Here is a 20,574-nt window from a genome sequence, read left to right on the forward strand (position 1 = left end):
CAATGGAGTTTCACTCGTCGCCCAGGCTAGAGTGCAATGGTACAGTCTTGTCACTGCAACTTCCACCTCCCAGGTTCAATCAATTCTCCTGCCTCAGCCTCCCAAGTAGCTCGGGTTACAGGAGCCTGCCACCACTCCTGGCTCATTTTTTTGTATTTTTTAGTTGAGATGGAGTTTCACCATGTTTGGCCAGGATTGACTCAAACTCCTGACCTCATGATCCACCTGCCCGCCTCACCCTCACAAAGTGCTGGGATTACAGGCGTGAGCCACCACATCTGGCCCTGTTTCATATTTCTTATGTTTTAATTTTTATTTTGTTTTACGGTTTTTTTTTTTTTTGAGACGGAGTTTCGCTCTTGTTACCCAGGTTGGAGTGCAATGGCGCAATCTCGGCTCACCGCAACCTCCGCCCCCTGGGTTCAGGCAATTCTCCTGCCTCAGCCTCCTGAGTAGCTGGGATTACAGGCACGTGCCACCATGCCCGGCTAATTTTTTGTAATTTTTAGTAGAGACGGGGTTTCACCATGTTGACCAGGATGGTCTCAATCTCTTGACCTCGTGATCCACCCGCCTCGGCCTCCCAAAGTGCTGGGATTACAGGCTTGAGCCACTGCGCCCGGCCTACAGTTTTTTGTTTTTTTTTTTTTGAGACAGGGTCTTGCTCTGTTGCCCAGGCTGGGCTGCAGTGGCTCACTGTAGCCTCAAACTCCTAGGCACAAGAGAGCCTCCCACCTTAGGCTCCAAGGTAGCTAAGACTACAGGTGTGCATCACCACACCCGAATAATTTTTTTTTTTTTTTGAGATGGAATCTCACTCTTTCATCCAGGCTAGAGTGGAACAATCTTGGCCCACTACCTCCATCTTCCAGGTTCAAGCAGCTCTCCTGCCTCAGCCTCCCCAGTAGTTGGGACTAACAGGCACATGCCACTATGCCCAGCTAATTTTTGTATTTATATTAGAGATGGGGTTTCATCATATTGGTCAGGCTGGTCTTGAACTCCTGACCTCATGATCAGCCCACCTCAGCCTCCCAAAGTGCTGGGATTACAGGTGTGAGCCACCACGCCCAGCCAACACCTAATTTTTAAAAATGTTTTGTAGATTTTTGCTCTGTTGCCCAGGCTGATAGTCTTGAACTCCGGGCCTCAGGTGATCCCCTTGCCTTGGCCTCCCAAAGCACTGAGATTACAGTTGTGAGCCATCACACTCAACTGCTTTTCTTATTTTTATGATTCCCTTTCTTCTTGCTTTGGGTTTGTCGTATACTTCTTTTTCTAGTTTCTTTAAATGGAAGCTTAGATCATTTATTTGAGACCTCTAATTCTGTAATATAAGCATTTCAAGTTGTAAATTTCTTTCTAAGCAGTTTCACTAATATAATTGGAGAACATGTTTTATATGACTTGAATCCTTTAAACTTATTTAGACTTGTTTTTTGGTCCAGAATCTTACCTATCTTGGTAAAAGTTCTGTGTGCATTAAAAGAAAATGCTGTTGGGTATGGTGCCAGTTAGCTCAAGGTTGCTGATGTTGTTCTCAAGCCTTGCATAGTCCTACTGATTTTCTGTCTATTTTTTCTGTTGATTGAGAGATTACGAATATGGATTTATCTGTTTCTCCTTGTAGTTCTATCAGTTTTTCCTTCATACATCTTGAAGCTCTGTTAATAAGTATGTAAGCATTTAGAATGATGTAACCTCTTAATGAACTAACCCATTTATCATTGACTCTTATTCCTGTGATATTCCTGTTCTGAAATGTACTTTGTCTGTTATTAACAGCCATTTCAGCTTTCTTTTGATTAATGTTAGCATGGTATACCTTTAAAAAATCCTTATACTTGTAACCTGTTTGTCTCATATTTAAAATGGGTTTCTTATAGGCAGCATATAATTCGATCTTTTTTTCCTTTATTCTTTATTTCTATAATATTCCTGTTCTAAAATATACTTTGTCTGATATTGAGGTAGCCATTTCAGCTTTTGATTAATGTTAGCGTGGTATGCCTTTAAAAAAATCATTTTACTTTTAACCTATTTGTCTCATATTTGAAAATGGATTTCTTATAGGCAGTATATAATTAGATCTTTTTTTTAATTTGGTCTGAATTTTTTGTCTTTTGGGTACTGTAAAGGCCTTTAATGAAGTTATTGATATGGTTAGATTTAAACCTTCTGTCTTTCCTATTTGTGTCATCTGTTCTTTATTTCCTTCTTTTTTCTTAATTCTTTTGGATTGTTAGGATTTGATTTTATCTTTAGTAATTTTTATTCTATCATGCGTCCTTGTGTATATACATGTGGTTCGTTCAGAGTTTATAGTATGATCTTTACCTTATCACCATTTACCTTCAAGTAATAATAATATCACTTTACTTACAAGAACCTTGCAAATACATACTTCTCCTTCTCCTGTCCTGGCCTTTATGCTATTGTTATCATATGTTCTGCTTCTGTCTGTGTTACAAGTCTCCAAATACATTACTGTTACTTTTACTTTAGTTTTTTTTTTGTTTTGTTTTGTTTTTTTGAGACGAAGTCTTACTCTGTCACTCAGCCTGAAGTGCAGTGTTGCAATCTCAGCTCACTCCACCCTCCACCTCCCAGGTTCAAGCGATTCTCCTGCCTCAGCCTCCAGGGTAGCTGGGACTGCAGGTGCATGCCACCATGCTTGGCTAATTTTTTGTATTTTTAGTAGAGATGGGGTTTCACCATTTTAGCTAGGATGGTGTTGATCTCCTGACCTCATGATCCGCCTGCCTCAGGCTCCCAAAGTGCTGGGATTACAAGCATGAGCCATCGCGCCTGGCCTACTTTAGTTATTTTCTAAAGCAGTGTTTCTCAACTTCTGTACCAATGACATTTTGAGCCAGATAACTCTTTGTAGTTGCCTCCCAATCATTATTATATTATTATTGAATATTCTATTGAGAATCACTGTTCTAAGATGATTTTTAAAATAAGAAAATGAGGCCAGGTGTGGTGGCTCACGCCTGTAATCCAAGCACTTTGGGAGGCTGAGGCAGGCGGGTCACTTGAGATCAGGAGTATGAGACCAGCCTGTCCGACATGGTGAAACCCCGTCTCTACTAACAATACAAAAGTTAGCTGGGCATGATGGCGGGTCCCTGTAATCCCAGCTATGAGGAGGCTGACACAGAAGAATCACTTGAACCTGGGAAGCGGAGGTTGCAGTGAGCCGAGATCACACCACTGCACTCCAGCCTGGGTGACAGAGTGAGACTCCACCTCAAAAAAAAAAAAAATAAGGAAATGTTTCTATTGACTCACCTGGCTGTCGTCATTGTGCATCATCTTCTGTACGGGTCCATATTTCCATCTGGTATCCTTTTCTTGTGCCTCAGGGATTTCCATTTCTGTAGTGTCAGCCTGCTAGTGGTAAATGTCTTTATTTCCCCCTAACTTTCCAAGACATTTGTACTGGCTTAGAAATCTAGGTGGTTTTCTGGTTGTTTTCCATTGGTACCTTCAAAATGTTGCTCCACTGTCTCCTACAAGGTTTCCAGGGAGAAGCCTGCTGTTGGGCCTCTCCTGGTTCCCCCACTCTACCCCACCTTTGTTCCTGGTTTCTAGCAATTTGATTGTGATGTGTCTAAGTTATTTTTGCATCTTTCTCTTGCTTACAGTTTGTTGAGCTTCCCATATCTGTAGTTTTATAATTTTCTTCCTATTTGTTTTCTGTCTCTCTCCTCTTTTGAAGACTCCAATTCCCTGTAGTTTGTTAGGCTGCTTGAAGTTATCCATCCCACCGCTCACCAATGTTCTGGCCTTTTTTTTTTTTTTCTTTTTTCCAGTTTTTTTGTTTGTTTGTTTCATTTGGGACAGTTTCTTGGAAATAGTTTTATTATTTTGAGCTTGGAGTGATGAAAGTCTCCAAACTTCCCACAGTTGCCAGGAACCACTGTCCTCCTCCAGTGCACTATCTGGGGACTCAGGCCACCTTGTCCTCCTTAAGCCCCCAGCTCCATCTCCTCAATGCCCAGAGACCACAGCCTCCACTCGGGTCTTCCTCCCTTGCCTGCAGCCTGGATGCTTTCCCAGGAGGAAACTGGATGGGCAGCAGGCTCTCTCCAGATCGCTAGACCTGTGCTCCTGTTGTCCAGTTGGATTTTTTTTTTCCTACCTTTTAAAAAAAGTCATTTGAAGGCTGGGCATAGTGACTCACTCCTGTGATTCCAGCACTTTGAGAGGCTTAGGCTGGCAGATTGCTTAAGCTCAGGATTTCAAGACGAGCCTGGCCAATATGGTGAAATTTCTTCCCTACTAAAAATACAAAAATCACCTGGGCATGGTGGCCTACTTCTGTGGTCCTAGCTACTCAGGAGGCTCAGGTGAGAGAATTGCTTGAGCTATAGAAGTGGAGACTGCAGTAAGCCGAGATCACACCACTGCACTCCAGCCTGGCTGGCAGAGGGAGACCCTGTCTCAAAAAATAAAAAGAATTTTTTTAATGAAAGTCATTTGAGGCTTTTTCAATATTTTTACATGCTTTTCCCCTAGTGTTTTAGTTTTCTATTTTGGCTGGATGTGGAGATTGTAATACCATTATTGAATGATTCTGTAGATATTGATTCATAATCTTATTTCCCATGCCTCTTCTTCCCTTTCTGTCATTGCCATTTAAAAATAAGCTCATCAGAAGAGAAGCTTGTAGGAAGGCATGTGTGAAACATAATGTGTGCTCATCCTTCTCTGCTAATCAAAATCGGCTGATAGGAATTAGCTGGAGTCAGTTTACCTGTTGTTAATCTGTCTGGAGTCATGAAGAAAGAGACAAAACTGATTTAGGGAAACCTTAAAATAAATAAGCATTGTCCTGGGCCTGGAGCAGGAAGATGAGTGGACTCAGCACGCAAGTGTGGTTGCCTTGCAGGTTGTGTGTCGCAGCACTGTCGGTGAATAACTTCTGCGACAATCGCGAAGCCCTGTATGGTGTGTTTGATGGAGACCGGAACGTCGAGGTGCCCTACCTTCTCCAGTGCACCATGAGTGACATTTTGGCTGAAGAGCTGCAAAAAACAAAAAATGAAGAAGAATACATGGTCAATACATTCATTGTCATGCAAAGGTAAAATTCAGAGTTCCAGCTTACCTGCTGTGTGTTTTCTTGCTCTTTAAGTATTTATCTTCTGTTTAGAAAAGCAGGCGCACAATGATCTCCAAGCCTTGTTTTTTGACTACGAGTACCAAGATGCATTCAGGCAAGTTTGGTGTTGCCCAGGCGTTAGGAATGGTGCTCCAGCTTGAGACACACTGTTGTTCAGACAATGACAGGGAGTGAGGAACTGGACCTCACTAGCCTGTATTGACTGCAGATTTTCATCAGATTGTTTGCAATACCATTTCTCCTCCTAAATCATGTGAGCTCTAGAGGCTTTTTAGACTTTCTGGTGTGGGGACCTCTCTTTGAAGTGGACAATTTCCATCCTAGTTTATTGGCCCTTATGAAATATTGTCACTGGTTTGAGATAGTGCAAACTTTTGTGAAATCGAGATTGTCAGATTTTAGGCCAGGAGTTAAATCATTCTTTGTATGTTGTTTTCCCCTTTGTTAAACGTTCAAGACAAAGATTACTGGCAGAATCCTAGGTTTCTGGAGTTTCCACCAGCAGCAGAGCTTTAGGTTGCTGTACAAATTTTGGAATATTGTTTCTAACTCTTAGAGGAATGAGGATTCCCTCATTCAAAGAATTGTTCATTCTTATCACCTTCATGGCTTTCTAGGTGATAATGGAATTGCCTGTCTATAAATATTGTACTGCAGACTCGCTCGTGTGGGACCCAGGAGTGATGAGTGTACTGGTACTTGAGGTCATGAGAGCAACCATTGTTTTTTGTCCTCCTCTGCTTTCTCCCCCTTGACATTGCCAGAGCAAGTAGCTTTGTTGGAGGGGTAGAAGTGTCTGCTGAGGAGTGGTCAGAGCAGCCTTTACAGTTATACCCGTGTCATGCATGGTTCCTCTCAGAGAGCTTGGGGGAGGCAGGCCTGGGGTGGTTCTTGCTGCTACACTCATTGCTGTCTTTCAGATTCTCGGTGAGCATGAACAGTTAGCAACTGAACAATAATAGCTAATATCTAGCAAGGCCTTACTGTGTATCACTCATTGTTCTCAATACCTTAAGTATCATAAATTGTTACTAGTTAGCCAGGTGAAGTTACTGAAAGTGAGGTACAGAGAGTTGAAGCACAGTGCCTAAGGGACAGTAGGTAGAGCAGCCAGGACCTGACCTTGGGTAGTAAGACTCCAGAGGATGTTCTGACTAGCAGGCACACCAGCTTTCCTGTTTTCACTACTTTTGTTCTCGAAAAACAGCACACATGTATCACATGTGTGCACACACACCGCAGCACAAACACATCTCTCTGCAACTCCCAAGAGGCCTGCTTTTTATGGACTATCAAGCACTGGATAAGAATTTAAAACCGAGAGCCCTAATCTCAGATTACTTGCTATACGTTTTATGAACCACTGTGCCTATGAAAGGGAGAAAGTAGAGCCTCCTTGGAAGGGCCGAGAGCCACATATCTGGAAGTTAGAGTTTAGGATCCTAAACTATGGGCCCTTCTCCAGTGTCTTTTGTATGTCTCTTATTTTGCCTGTCTGTTAAGAGGGTATGGGATGTGTGGTGAGCTTTTGGTCCTTAGGGGAACTGGTCTTTGTGCAGGATCTCCTAATGCATGCAAGTAGGCAGCCCTGGTTTCCATTGCTTCTCTTGCCGCTTGCTTACCTTAGACACAGGATAGAAGAGACGGTACCTGAGGGTCTGCCCATGTAAAACAGGAGAGGCTATGTTGTTTAACTTTCTTGCTCTACCATCCAGGAACAGCAGGGGCCTGGGTCGTGTTACCATTTGTGCAGCTTGCCATAGTTCTTGAGGCCATGGGAGCAATCATAGTCTTTTATCCCTCTCTGCTATTTCTCTCCCTTGACAATCTGCCAGAAGAAGTAGCTTTGTAAAAGAGGTTTTTGATTTTTAATTTTCAGAATTTGCAGGTGCTTTCTGTATTTGGAAAGTCTACGGATTGTCATGATTAAAAGGATAAATCAGAAGCACTTGGGGATCACTAGAATGTTCTTTCTATGAGTTTTCTAAAATAGATGGTATTGGTCCAGAAAGTCTTTGCTATATAGGGCAGGACCATGAACACTCCAGTGCTTAAAGGCTCCTACCAGCAAACATCCATATAAAAGGGGGAGAGGGTTGTCAGGTTTTTCTGAAGTGTCTGTCAGTGGGTGCAGGATGTTTATACCTGCTCTTATGTACATGGTTTTTTCAGTGTTCCTCTCCTGGGCACAGAGGGAGTTTAGAGAAGCAGATGGAGAAAGAAGTCATTTTCCTGCTGTCTTTGGAATGCGCTGATCAGGCATTGTGGTTGATGAGGGTAGCGTGCTGTACACAGCAGTCCAGGGGCTCCTGCCTTCCAGAGCAGCACCCGTGGCTTTTACTGGGACAGTGACACTGTCTCCCAGTTGTGAGCCTCTCTGTGGGGATGTGTGTGATGTCAGATTCAGGGGCTCTTTTCCTCAGAGAGGCTGAGCAGTGTGATCTTTGAGGAAGGAGGCGGAGTGGACTCTCCAGCTGTCGCATTTCTGGCCCTGTCCACTGGTGCAGTCTTCCTGTGGAATTGGCAGAACTGGCACTGATGGACGGTGTTTGTCACCCCTTCTCTTCCGATTCCAGGAAACTTGGAACTGCTGGGCAGAAGCTCGGAGGTGCTGCTGTCCTTTGTCATATCAAGCATGACCCTGTGGACCCAGGAGGATCCTTCACCTTGACCTCTGCTAATGTGGGCAAGTGCCAAACAGTTCTCTGTCGAAATGGAAAGCCACTGCCCCTGTCCAGATCTTACATCATGAGCTGTGAAGAAGAGCTGAAGAGGATTAAGCAGCACAAGGCCATTATCACTGAGGTGAGGAGGGAGGGGTCTTCCCAGGATGGTGGAGAGGAGAGGAGACCAGGTCATAGCAGAAACTAGCTAAGGAGCATTTGCCTTCAAAGAACATTTTTGAAGTAGGTTCAACATTAGAATTCCAAATCCATAGTATCACAAAGCGAATTGCTTACATTACGACATCTGGTTCTCAGTTGCCTCCCTGTGTCAGGCACTGTGCTTCATGGACACGACCCCACTCCATCCGTGCAGCCACTCTGCAAAGTGTGCATCCACGGCTGCTTCGGTGGTTGAGGGCTCTACCCGACATCACCCTGCTCGTTTTCATATCTTAGCTCTGCCATGTGCAGGCTATGACCTTTAAACCTCTCTAAGCCTCGTCTATCTATCCTGTCTGACAAGGCTGCTATGACTTGTAAACTGTGAATGTAACTAGTTGTTATTTTGGTTCATACCTCATGTTCCATTTGAGTACACAGTGAGCAGTTCTCAACTGGGGGCAGTTTGCTTCCCCACAAGACATTTTTCAACATAGGGAGACATTTTTGGTCATCACAGCTGGAGCGGAGAGTGCACTTGGCATGCCATGGACAGAGGCCACTGAGCACCTGCTGCTGCTAAACACCCCGTAGGGCAGTCCCCACAGCGGATGGGGGTGTGTGTGTGTTTGAGGGTGTGTCTCAGGTAGAGAAGTAAAACCTCACTGTTAAATGTTAAGCAATGCAGACAAAAGCGAGGAACAGGAGAGGCACAGAAAACAGGAGAAGTCTGACGTGCAAACTATGATTCATTCAGGTCACAGAAATCATTTACCTTAATTGTGCTTGGCATAATGTTGATCTGAAGTTTAATTCAGTGCATTGTCTTCTGCTCCCTAACACAGTGCCTACTGTCCATGTTAATCCTTTCTGCTCTGAGAACAGACAGAGAACAAATTCACACACTCACTTGCACAGAATCCCATGTATAGCTTGAGTCTGTTTCTTTCTTATGGCCCTCATCAGAGCCTGTGTGGAATCAGTCTTTTTTCTCTACTGACTATAAACTTTCACCAGAGTCAAACTGCACATGATTCTATGGGTTTTATCAACAATATAAGACTAGAAACTTCTTGAAGGTAATGTGTATCTGCAGGTCACTGCTGTCTGCCCACGTCATTTTCTTCAGGAAAAGGCCAGATGACCGACGCTTTGCTGAATTAGGGAATGCAAGCAGCACTCCTGGAGCCCATGTTGGAAGCTTCACTGTCATGAGTCACAAAATATCGGTTTTGATGGAGAGAAATCTAAAGGCGTGGGCAGAACAGCAAGAACAGTTTCTGCTAAATTCCATGCTTTGGGGACAGATTATGTCCATAGAATCAAGGCAGTTTCTAAAGTTGTCCTCGAAGCTCATACTACTAATTTTACCAATGGGAATGCTTACCTGCTTAAAAGTGTGAAAAGCAGAGGAAAGGGAACGAAGGGAAAGAAGGGAAGGAGAGGAAAGGGAAAGAAGGGAAGGAAAGGAGAGCAAAGGAAAGGAGAGGAAAGGGAAAAAAGGGAAGGAGGAACCAGGTCTGGCGCTTTGGTAACTGATTTCATAACATGCACCCAGCTAAACTAAAGCCAGTAGAGCTTACCTTCTCCATTGACCACCAGGAAATCAAGTTCAAGGAAATTGTAAGAACTGGCATTTCCTTTAGCATCTGCTCTCCTGACGTGAGCATTCTTACCCACCTAGTCACACCAAGGCTTTCTCCACCCCTTAAGTACTTTTGAGTCCTCTCTGGACCTTCAGACACTAGTGCCACTTGTGATCATGGAGAGCAACGGAAGATTCAGGGGCACGGTCTTGATGTATGCCGGCCTCGTGTGTCTTCTATCAGAAAGGCTCTCCCATCTCAGAGTCCTGTGGGTTTACAGGAGGAGCTAGCCAGCCATGCTTGCTGTGTAAGGCTAGATGATGGCTTGCTGTAGAGAAACAGCGGGACTTGTGACCTAATGGGAACAGGGTCCCAGTAACACATAACCGAAATCTTTTCCTTTTGTCCCTACTGCTCCTTACCTGCCAAGGCCTGCTACCTGGGGTTTCAGATGACAGGTGCACATTAACTACTCACTTCCCTTTGTAGACCACACAGCACTTCTCTGTGGTCTGACAGTCGGGGACCTGCAGGGAAGATGCACAGTTGCTGCAGGTGCTCCGTATTAACTGTCTGTCTGCAAACCCTTGTTCTTTCAGGATGGCAAGGTGAACGGAGTGACTGAGTCCACGCGAATCCTGGGCTACACCTTCCTCCACCCCAGCGTGGTGCCTCGCCCCCACGTGCAGTCCGTGCTCCTGACCCCCCAGGATGAGTTCTTCATCCTAGGCAGTAAAGGGTTGTGGGACAGCCTATCTGTCGAGGAGGCCGTGGAGGCCGTGCGCAATGTGCCCGACGCCCTGGCTGCTGCCAAGAAGCTGTGCACCCTGGCCCAGAGCTACGGCTGCCACGACAGCATCAGCGCTGTGGTGGTGCAGCTCAGTGTCACCGAGGACAGCTTCTGCTGCTGCGAGCTCAGTGCCGGTGGGGCCGTGCCACCACCCAGCCCCGGCATCTTCCCTTCCTCGGTGAACATGGTGATCAAGGATCGGCCCTCAGACGGGCTGGGTGTGCCGTCCTCCAGCAGCGGCATGGCTTCTGAGATCAGTAGTGAGCTCTCCACTTCCGAGATGAGCAGCGAGGTGGGGTCCACGGCCTCCGACGAGCCCCCACCCGGAGCCCTCAGCGAGAACAGCCCCGCCTACCCCAGTGAGCAGCGCTGCATGCTCCACCCTGTCTGTCTGTCCAACTCCTTCCAGCGCCAGCTGTCCAGCGCTACATTCTCTAGCGCCTTCTCCGACAACGGCCTTGACAGTGACGATGAGGAGCCCATCGAGGGCGTCTTCACCAACGGCAGCCGGGTGGAGGTGGAGGTGGACATTCACTGCAGCCGGGCCAAGGAGAAGGAGAAGCAGCACCTGCTTCAGGTGCCAGCCGAGGCCAGTGATGAGGGCATTGTCATCAGCGCCAATGAGGATGAGCCGGGTCTGCCCAAGAAGGCAGACTTCTCTGCCGTTGGGACCATCGGGCGTCGGAGGGCCAATGGCTCTGTTGCGCCTCAGGAAAGGAGCCACAATGTGATAGAGGTGGCTGCAGACGCCCCTCTTCGAAAGCCGGGAGGCTATTTTGCTGCCCCAGCTCAGCCGGATCCCGATGATCAGTTTATCATACCCCCAGAGCTGGAAGAGGAGGTCAAAGAAATCATGAAGCATCACCAGGAGCAGCAGCAGCAGCCACCGCCACCGCCACCGCCACTGCAGCCACAGCTGCCACGGCACTACCAGCTGGACCAGCTGCCAGACTATTACGACACGCCACTATGACCCAGCCGAGCTATTTAACAAATAAACTAACCACAAAAGACGAGTTACGAGAGTCTCCCAGGCTCACATTAAACCAGGGGTTTTACTCCACGTCCTTCCCCCAGACACTGTTCCCAACCTGTCATTGCAGCTAATCTGTAGGTTCTCTTTCTTTGGGTTATTTTTTTTAAATAATCACCACTTCTAGTGATGCTTTACCAATACGATTTACATTTGTTAACTTCTCCCCCTAACATATCAGATATGTAAAGACAAAGAACAGAAGGTTTAATATATTACAGAGAACAGTTAATGATAATGTAATATTTTTAAAAATGGCTTTTTGTTTTGTTTGGAAGGCAGGACAGGCTGCCATTGCTAAATGATTTAATATTGTAATTCTGTATTTCTTTGGGGGGGAAAGGCTTTTTTTTTTTTTTTTTTTTTTGTCTTGAAAATAATAGACATTTGTAGAATATGGAGACTAACTCCTAGGAGTTGCTTTACTCTGTCAGGTGACTTAAGTCACTGGGATTCACTAATTTTCTCTGAGAGAACAGCTGATTGAGAATTTCTATTGTAAATAGCTCAGTGTTGTATAGTGAGGCTTACAATGTTTTGTAGTCTTGACGTAAGGACACAGCCCAAGTAACTGATGTTTCTCCTCCCCCATCCCACCCCAGGAACCTGCCTGCCTCACAACTCACCCTCACTTCACTGAATGAGGAGGCTGAGCAGCTGCAGCGTTTCTGTCTAGGGTAAGTGGATCTTAGGCCACTGGACAAGAACCTACACCCAAGGGCCTTGAACCCATTTTCCTCCCTATCCCAGCCTCTCCACTTTGACAGACACTTTTTAGCTGTGTTCCTTACTGCTGCCACAATCAGCATGGCTGTATAGTGCTCCATTAGGCTATTTACATACCAGAGTTATACTCAAGCAGAATGCACAAATGGACATGTCATAATTTTTGTTATAATAAATATGAGATTTACAATTATTGGACCTGTCTGCTTTTGTCTCAGTAGCCAGATGTGTTTATTATTATTTTTTTATTTATTTTAAATCAGTCTCCATAGAGACTGTCAAAAATTGCCAGTGCCAACTATATTGCAAGTCGTCACAGTGGGGTATTCGGAAAAGTTTTCAATTAGCAATAATCATGCCTCGGGTAAACCTCGTTGACTACGGTACTGCTGCTGTGCAAAGCTAGCCAGATGTGTCTTGAAGACAGTCACACCAGCTTGGGTTTGGAAAGGGATGGAATATTGGGGTTATATTTTTTTTTAAGAGAAAAACATCCAGTAAACCTACATTGAAAGAAAGGTGAAATTAACTGAATAGCAAGCAATATAATTAGCTGATCTTACAGGTTTTTCTTTTTTTGAAATGGAGTCTCCCTCTGTCTCTTAACCACACTCCAGTCACAGAGGCCCAGGCTGGAATGTGGTGGTGTGATCTCTGCCCACTGCATCCTCCTCCTCCTGGATTCACGTGATTCTCCTGCCTCAGCCTCCAGAATAGCTGGGATTATAGGCACCCAACACCAGCTAATTTTTGTATTTTTAGTAAAGATGGGATTTCATCATGCTGGCCAGGCTGGTCTCATACTCCTAACCTCAAGTGATCTGCCCACCTCAGCCTCCCAAAATGTGGGGATTACAGGCGTGAGCCACCATGCCAGGTCTGATCTTACAGCTTTTCTATTTCTTAGTAGGGTAACACGTTTGGGTAAGATGCTCGGGTACTTCTTAGGGAAGACATGAGAAGGGGAATAGACAGGTTGCGTAGAGAGAGGAGATCTCTGGGAAACTTCTCCCATGAAGCCAAGTCTGTTTTCAGTTTTCCCAGGGGCCTGTAGCTCACAGAAGCAGGTTTACCTGCCTCTTACTTGAACAGGGTCAATCCAGAGCCGTTGGCTTGCCCCCCAGCACCTGCAGGAATCACGTAGGTGCGGAAGTGTTTTCCCAGCTGCTGCTCAACTGCATTTGCAGACCGTGGACCTCTCCTCGCCTCGCCCCCACCCCACACTTGTGGTCCATGTGTGGAAGATACATGAACCACCTTCCTTTGTAACCTGGCTTCCTTCTTCAGGTCTGCCCTTGGGTGTGACCTGGCTAGTTCAGTGACAGGATACTTCGTATTTCTTAACCAGTAGACTCAGTGGTGGGCTCTGCATCCCCTTTAGGAGGCTGCTGGGTGGGCTTTACATTCCTAATGGCCACACTTCGTTTCCACATCATGCTACTTGCTCTTTGGAAACCACTAAGGCCATGGAAGAGAATTGCCTCATCTCAGCCCAGCCAGGAACCCAGGGACCAAGGGGGCTGACTCCCCAGTACAGGCAGAGCACTCTGCCTGAGGCTGGAAGTTAAACCGCCTTGGGACCCCTGCCCCATTCCACTCGCCAGCCCCTTGCTTTCTCCCTCAGGCTGCCCCACTGGGTTGAAGCAGATGTGAACAACTCCAAGCTTTCACACCAACATCTTAGTTCCTGTGGGTCTGGGCTGGGTCTCTGACTTTCTCAGTTCTTAAATCCCCCTCTGGGCAGGGTTCACTTGTCCCTGTGGGTAGAGCAGACGCAAGCCGTGTGTGTGGATCTCTTCCACTGCAGCTCACTTCCAGCGTGGTCAGAACCAGCCGAGCATGGTCCACAGAGGCAGCATTCACTTCCGGATCCTAAAATCAGCCCCGCAACAACTCTGTGCCGGGGGCAGCCACTGGGACCCACAAGCTCTGACACGGGGACACCTCATTTCCTAACTTTATTGTCTGATGCAGGAGAAGGCGGTTCAAGACTTGGAATTGCCTTTTTCCTGAGTCCTCCAGTTCAGCTGTGCTTGCTGCTGGGTTTGTTTCTCTTGGTCCCGTTGTGCAACACACTACATGTAAGGCACCTTGGAGACACAGAGCGAGACTCTGCCCTTTGGAGGCTTGGGGTAAGTAGGGCATTTAGATGAAAAGGTAAATCAGTCATGCACATGTTGAGTGAGCAAAGTGGCACACTTACTGATAGGTCTCCAAGCTCTTGCCGCCTCCGTTATTTCTGAGGAGTTTCTCTGCATTTCTGTTTATCAAGATAGCATCTAATAGCATATGCAGAGCAGCTTATGCAACTCAAAGTGCTTTCTGAGTGTCCAAGTGCTTAATATCTGAGGACCCCTGAAGCCACAGTGTCTGCCGGGTAAGTACTAGGGAGAAGGGCATCCCTGCCCGCTCTATTCTCTGCTTCCTGCTGGGAATTCCAGATAATGGGAAAGGGGTTTGCGGGGAGAGATGAAGAAACGAAAGCAGAAGCAGAGAGCTCTGGTGAGCCTTGCTAGAAGAGCCCCGGATTGAGGACCCTAGAAACGGGTGTTGGATGTACTGTGTGCCGTCTGTCCTGTGCTGCCTCAAGCTTCCTGCCCTTCGCTCCCACTCCCAAATACTAGCTTTGATGAGAGGTAGCAGGGCTAATCTCTGGGGCCCAGAAACCCCACCGGCCTGCCTTGGTTTCTCTTGATTGCTTTTGTCATAGCACCACCTGCTGGTAAGCTTAGACTTTGGGTAGAAATGGGCTTCACTCTACCCTTCCTTCACTTTCCCAGAAGAAACAAAGTTTAAGTTTCTTATCACTGTATTTTCCTAAACACATGATAGCAACCTCCTACACCACTGTCAAGTATGGCAGAGAAGCTGTTTCTGCTTTATAAGGCAATAGAAGTGATGACAGCTGGCTCCTGTGATGAGCCCGATTTCCATGGGAAATTGACATGCAGAAATATTAAGATGTATAACCAGAATCATATAGTTTTTCTGGGAGAGAAGTCTGTTTTCAATGTCCATCCAATTCCCAATTCCCCATTCTCCATGGTTAAAAAAAGCAAAACACAAAACATCGGTTAACATGTTCTGGACCTTATAGGATAACACCTGAGAGTCCCCTCACCACTGGTACTGCAGGGAGAGAATAATAATTCCATTTGATCATGTGAACACTCATCAAAGGATATTTTTAATTAATGCCTGACATGTTACCAGAAGATGGAATTTCAGGTCGGGTGCAGTGGCTCATGCCTGTAATCCCAGCACTTTGGGAAGCCAAGGTGAGTGGATCACCTGAGGTCAAGAGTTCGAGACCAGCCTGACCAACACACCGAAACCCCATCTCTACTAAAAATACAAAAATTAGCCAGGTGTGGTGGTGCACACCTGTAATCCCAGCTACTCAGGAGACTGAGGCAGGAGAATTGCTTGAACCTGGGAGGCAGAGATTACAGTGAGCCGAGATCACACCGCTGTACTCCAGCTTGGGCGACAGAGACACTCTGTCTCAAAAAAAAAAAAAAAAAAAAAAATTTTTTATAAAGTGTGGGTTTCTGGTATCTGTCTTACCATCTGCCTTACCTACCTCTCGAGCAATCAAATCAGGTTATGTATTTGAAGTAATTTAAGTACTAAAGCCTTATTTAACTGTAGCTCTTATCATTGTTACAAATGAAGAACCCAGGGGGGTCTGAAAGAAAATCATGGGGAATGCAGCAAAAGCACCTTTTAAAGCTGGGAATGGTACTATGGGCCTGGAGTTAGTCCCAGCTACTCGGGAGGCTGAGGCCGGAGGATCACTTGAGCCTACAAGTTCAAGGCCAGCCTGGGCAACATAGCAAGACTCCCTGTCTCTAAAAAAAAAAAAACTGTTAGTCACTTATGAAAATTGTCATAGAAGGAAAAGCACTGGTGATGACAGAGAAAATGGCTTCTTTCATTTGTTGCCATTTCATTTTTCTTTCCCTGCACCCCCCTAACTCATGCTGTCCAAATTAGTCTATGGGAATTCTTCACTCCTGTCATTTATCTGTCCTGAACTGATTCCTATCGCTATATATTTGAAAGACGGCTCTACAGTGGGTTTTCTTATTCCTAAACATTACCTCTCTCACCACTAAAATTATAGCAAAGTTCAGACTTAGTATGGTGAATCTATTGCCCTGTTCACCAGGTGAATGCAGGAATTATGTCCAGCAGACAAAGCTTCGAGCTGGTGATGGAAATCACGCTCCACCGTTCACACCTACCTGCTTCACTGTGTCCGCTCATTCAGCGTGTGTAGGAACCGCCAGTAACAAGCTGGCTACCTGGTATGGCTCTGCCTCACCAGCACGGGGCCTTGAGAAAATGGCTCGGTGTGGAGGTGGCTGTGCTGACCTCATGAGGGTATAATCCAGCATGAGGATGGCCTACAGGCCCACACAAATGGCAGAAGCCAGTGTGGCAGCCCCACATATTGTCCCCTTCCTTCTGGAAGACTCAAGTTGAACACTGCCCTGTGGGTCCCTGAGGCAGATGGGTCCCTGAGGCTGCTGTCCCTCTTCCGGGGTGTGTGGAAGCAAGCCAGAGGCTCTGCTGTTCCAGCCCTGACATGAGTACCCACAAACAAGCGTGGCATTTCTCCAGCTTTGGTCCATTTAGTCCCTTCGTTTTATGCCAAATCAGAAACAGTGTTATCTCCTGTTCAGAGGGGAACAACAGATCACTTGGAGAGCTTTCTTCCATTAGCTCATGACTAGAATTGCTCTCATTGTCATTCCTCCTTTTTCTAAGGACAGGGAAGGAAAACTGCCTACAGTGAAATCGCAAGTGCTTTCTAGTCATTAGGTTTTGTAGGTCTATCCTGTTATGCCAGCACTTTCCCTTCATTACCAATCTCACCCACTGAGACAAAGTCAAAACGGCAACAAAGATGACTTTCCCACACGCTACCCCTCCAGATGTTCACTTTTCTTGAACTCACTTATAAGTTGCTTGCTTTTCTGAGTCTTTAAGAAAAGTCTTCCACAATTAACATTTGAAGGTTCTTAAACTAGTTTTCACATAATAGAAATTGCCCTGTAAGCCAGGAATAAATCAAGCACACAAAATAAATGTCTTTGATTTGCCTTATGATCTATAATGCTGTTTAAAGTCTACTCAAATACGCCTCCTCCTAGAACATTTTAGCTAGTTAAAAATAGCTTATTTAAATGCATGTCACGTCCCTGCACACCCTACAAACAAGCCACACTTCTTCCTCACGAACAATATGCTGAAACCACCATGTCCCACAAGTTAAGCCCACTAAGAATTTTTCCTATAACCTTCATCAGGCATGTGTGATAATGTCACCTGTGTGTCATTTGCATATAAGGACGTAAAGTTTCATGAGTCCTCCAGTTTTCAAATTTAAATTCTGTTATACTCCTTAGATTCTGGTGTCAGGTGTGTATTCTGTCACTATTCCTGGCACATTTCCTAAGGGATGATGGGGCGTGTGGGGAGAAGGACAGTGGATGGACATGGCTGAGAACAGCAGTTTGACCAGAGAGGGATGCTTCCTTTTCATTCTGTTCTAGTCTCAGCATCACGGAGCAGACGCCATCTCAAGAGTTGACCTTGGAACCACTTATAGGCAGAATGCACACTGTGTCATGCTGCTGAGTTAGTGTCTTTTCCTGCTGGAGCTCCAAAGATAGAGGCTTATTGGTGCCCCTTTCTAACCTTGTGAGTGCCTCTGTGAATAAGTGGAGTACTCGCTCTGGGTAGAGTGCAGTGGGAGAGGCTCCCAGTTATGGATAATAAAATCATAGTTTAAAAGATGGCAGTGTAGCCAGGTCCAGTGGCTCACGCCTATAATCCCAGCACTTAGGGAGGCTGAGGCGGGCAGATCACAAGGTCAAGAGATCAAGACCATCCTGGCCAACATGGTGAAACCCTGTCTGTACTAAAAATACAAAAATTAGGAACAACGTGGAACACAGAAAAAATATTCGGAAGAACATAGAAAGCCTAGCACAGGCTCACACACAGGTCGGCTGATTGATGACGGTAGTGACGATGAGGTAAATTGGGAAAACCGGGTCGTTTAAATAAATGATGTTGGACCAACTGGTTAATCTTGTGCAGACAAAATATGCCTCAACACTTAATGCACACCACACACAGAAATAAATTCTGTGTTGCAGATCTAAATGTAAAAGATTAAATACTAAGTCATCTAGAAGAAAACAGGGCAGTAGCTCAAAAGCGCTGACCTTAAGGAGATAGACTGGTGAACTAGACTTAATTGAAATAAAAAGCTTTTATTCATCAGATCACATGAAGGTGAAAGGGCAAAGTTCAGCGTGAGAGGAGACATGCAATACACACACACAGCGATGTCTAAAACGCCCTGCAAATCAATAGGAAAAAGACAACTCTCAAGAGATCAAGAGCATCCTGGCCAATGTGATGAAACCTCATCTCTACTAAAAATACAAAACTTAGCTGGGTGTGGTGATGTGTGCCTGAATCCCAGCTACTTGGGAGGCTGAGGCAGGAGAATTGCTTGAACCCCGGGAGGCAGAGGTTGCAGTGAGCTGAGATTGCGCCACTGCACTCCAGCCTGGGTGACAGAGCGAGACTCCATTTGAAAAAAAAGACAACTCAACAGAAAAGTGGTCGAAGGACTTGAACAGGGACTGCACATAAGAATATACCCCAATGACCAATAAACACATCAAAAGATGATCCACATCAATATTAAACCACAAAAAGACATGGCAACGAAACAACACACAATACCACAGGTTGATGAGATTTTGGAACAGCTAAAACTCTAACGTGCTGTTGAGAGCATAACTTGGTACAGATAGTCCAGAAAAGTGTTTATCTATGTCTCCTGTAGCTGAGAATTTGCATACCTTATGGCCCAGAAATTCCACTCGTGGGTATCATTCCAACAGAAATTCAGTATGAATGTGAATAGCAATGGTATTCATAAGAACCCCAAAGCAGAAATTACCCAAATGTCCATTAACCGTAGACTGAATAAATGGCTGTATATCCACAGAAGGAAATACCGTACAGCAATGAAAACACAAACCATTGTGACACATTGCATATGGGTGGATCTCACAAAAAATGTTAAATGTAAGAAAGGCAAATAAAAGAATACGATCCTATTTCTATAGTCCAAAACAGCCAAGCGTAGTCTGCAGTGTTGGCAGTGAGGAGGATAGGGGTCCCTCGCAGGGTGGTGACTAGAGGAGACATGTAGGAGGCTTCTGGAGAAATAGAAACCTTCTCCACCAGGGTGCGGGCTACACAAGTGTGTGAACTTCATTCTTACTGGCAAACGAATAATTTGTGCACTGTTCTTTATGTGTGTTAATTTTCAATAAAAAGTTTACTTTTAAAAGGTATATATTCTATATAATTCAACCCAAAGACCACGTTTTACTTAATGGAGAAACACTGTATGTCTCTTCACTAATAATAATAGAAGAAAGACAAGGTTGCCCATATGTCCATATTCAACACTGAATTGGAAATATCCACCAATAAACCAAACAAGATAAAGCAATTAGAGGAACAATAACTGGAAACTGAAAGGTAAAAGTATCTCTGCTTGTTGACGACATGACTGTGTATCTGGGAAACAAAAAATTGTGGGAAAACTACTACAAACAAAGGTATTCATTAAAAATAACAGAAATGGCTGGGTGTGGTGGCTCACACCTGCAATGCCAGCACTTTGGAGGCCAAGGCAGCAGATCATAAGGTCAAGAGATTGAGATCCTGGCCAACATGGTAAAACCCCGTCTCTACTAAAAATACAAAAATTAGCTGGACGTGGTGGTGCGTGCCTGCAGTCCTACCTACTCAGGGACAGAGTGAGACTTCATCTCAAAAATAAATAACTTCATAAATAACAGAAACTTAGCATCCAGAAAACAATCGCTTTTATATATTTAAACAATGATCAATTAGGAGATACAACAGATTGATATCAAAAATATCTTAAATAAAATAGCTAGACATAAACGTAGCACGAAATGCGTAAAACATACATGAGAAAATTATACTTCTGATGACAAAAAAGTAGATTTGATGAAAAGACACTTTTTTTTTTTAAATTTGATTTGAATAGACAGACTCGCTATCTTAAAAATGTTGACTTTCCCTAATTCATGTATAAAATCATTGTGGTATTGGGGTTTGCTTTTTTCCTGGAGCTAGCCAAGTTAATTATAAAGATCATGTGGAAGAAATATCAAGCAAGAATATCTAGGAAACCCCTGTGGGAAAAAAGAGGAAAATGTGTTGGAAGGGGGAGGTTACTAGATATTAAAACATAATGTAAAACCCTTATAATTAGAATAAGGTTGTATTGGTATATAAATAGGCCAATGAAATAGAATAAAAAATCTAGAAATAGACCAAACTATACAAGGAAATAGACCATACTGTGAAGGTAATGTCTCAAATCAATAAAGAGAAAAAGCATTTTTAATAAT

The 20,574-nt window shown here is 44.9% G+C and overlaps 1 protein-coding gene and 1 non-coding gene across 2 annotated transcripts in view; one reads left to right on the plus strand and one right to left on the minus strand.

The window, feature by feature from the left end:
• PHLPP1 (PH domain and leucine rich repeat protein phosphatase 1) overlaps nt 1-12,284 on the plus strand; it is a 248,393-nt gene extending 236,109 nt beyond the window's left edge. The window contains exons 15-17 of the mRNA XM_035271295.3: nt 4,898-5,092; nt 7,708-7,936; nt 10,142-12,284. Of these exons, the coding sequence (XP_035127186.3) occupies nt 4,898-5,092; nt 7,708-7,936; nt 10,142-11,305 (1,588 nt within the window). The 3' untranslated portion in view covers nt 11,306-12,284. The remainder of the gene's footprint in view (nt 1-4,897; nt 5,093-7,707; nt 7,937-10,141) is intronic.
• A 70-nt stretch (nt 12,285-12,354) lies between these two features.
• LOC118146957 (U4 spliceosomal RNA) lies at nt 12,355-12,495 on the minus strand. The gene has a single exon (XR_004733143.2). It is a non-coding gene; the product is annotated as a U4 spliceosomal RNA (small nuclear RNA).
• Nucleotides 12,496-20,574: the final 8,079 nt, after the last annotated feature.

This window comes from Callithrix jacchus, chromosome 13 (genome assembly GCF_049354715.1).
Source record: "Callithrix jacchus isolate 240 chromosome 13, calJac240_pri, whole genome shotgun sequence".
Taxonomy (NCBI): Eukaryota; Metazoa; Chordata; class Mammalia; order Primates; family Cebidae; genus Callithrix; species Callithrix jacchus.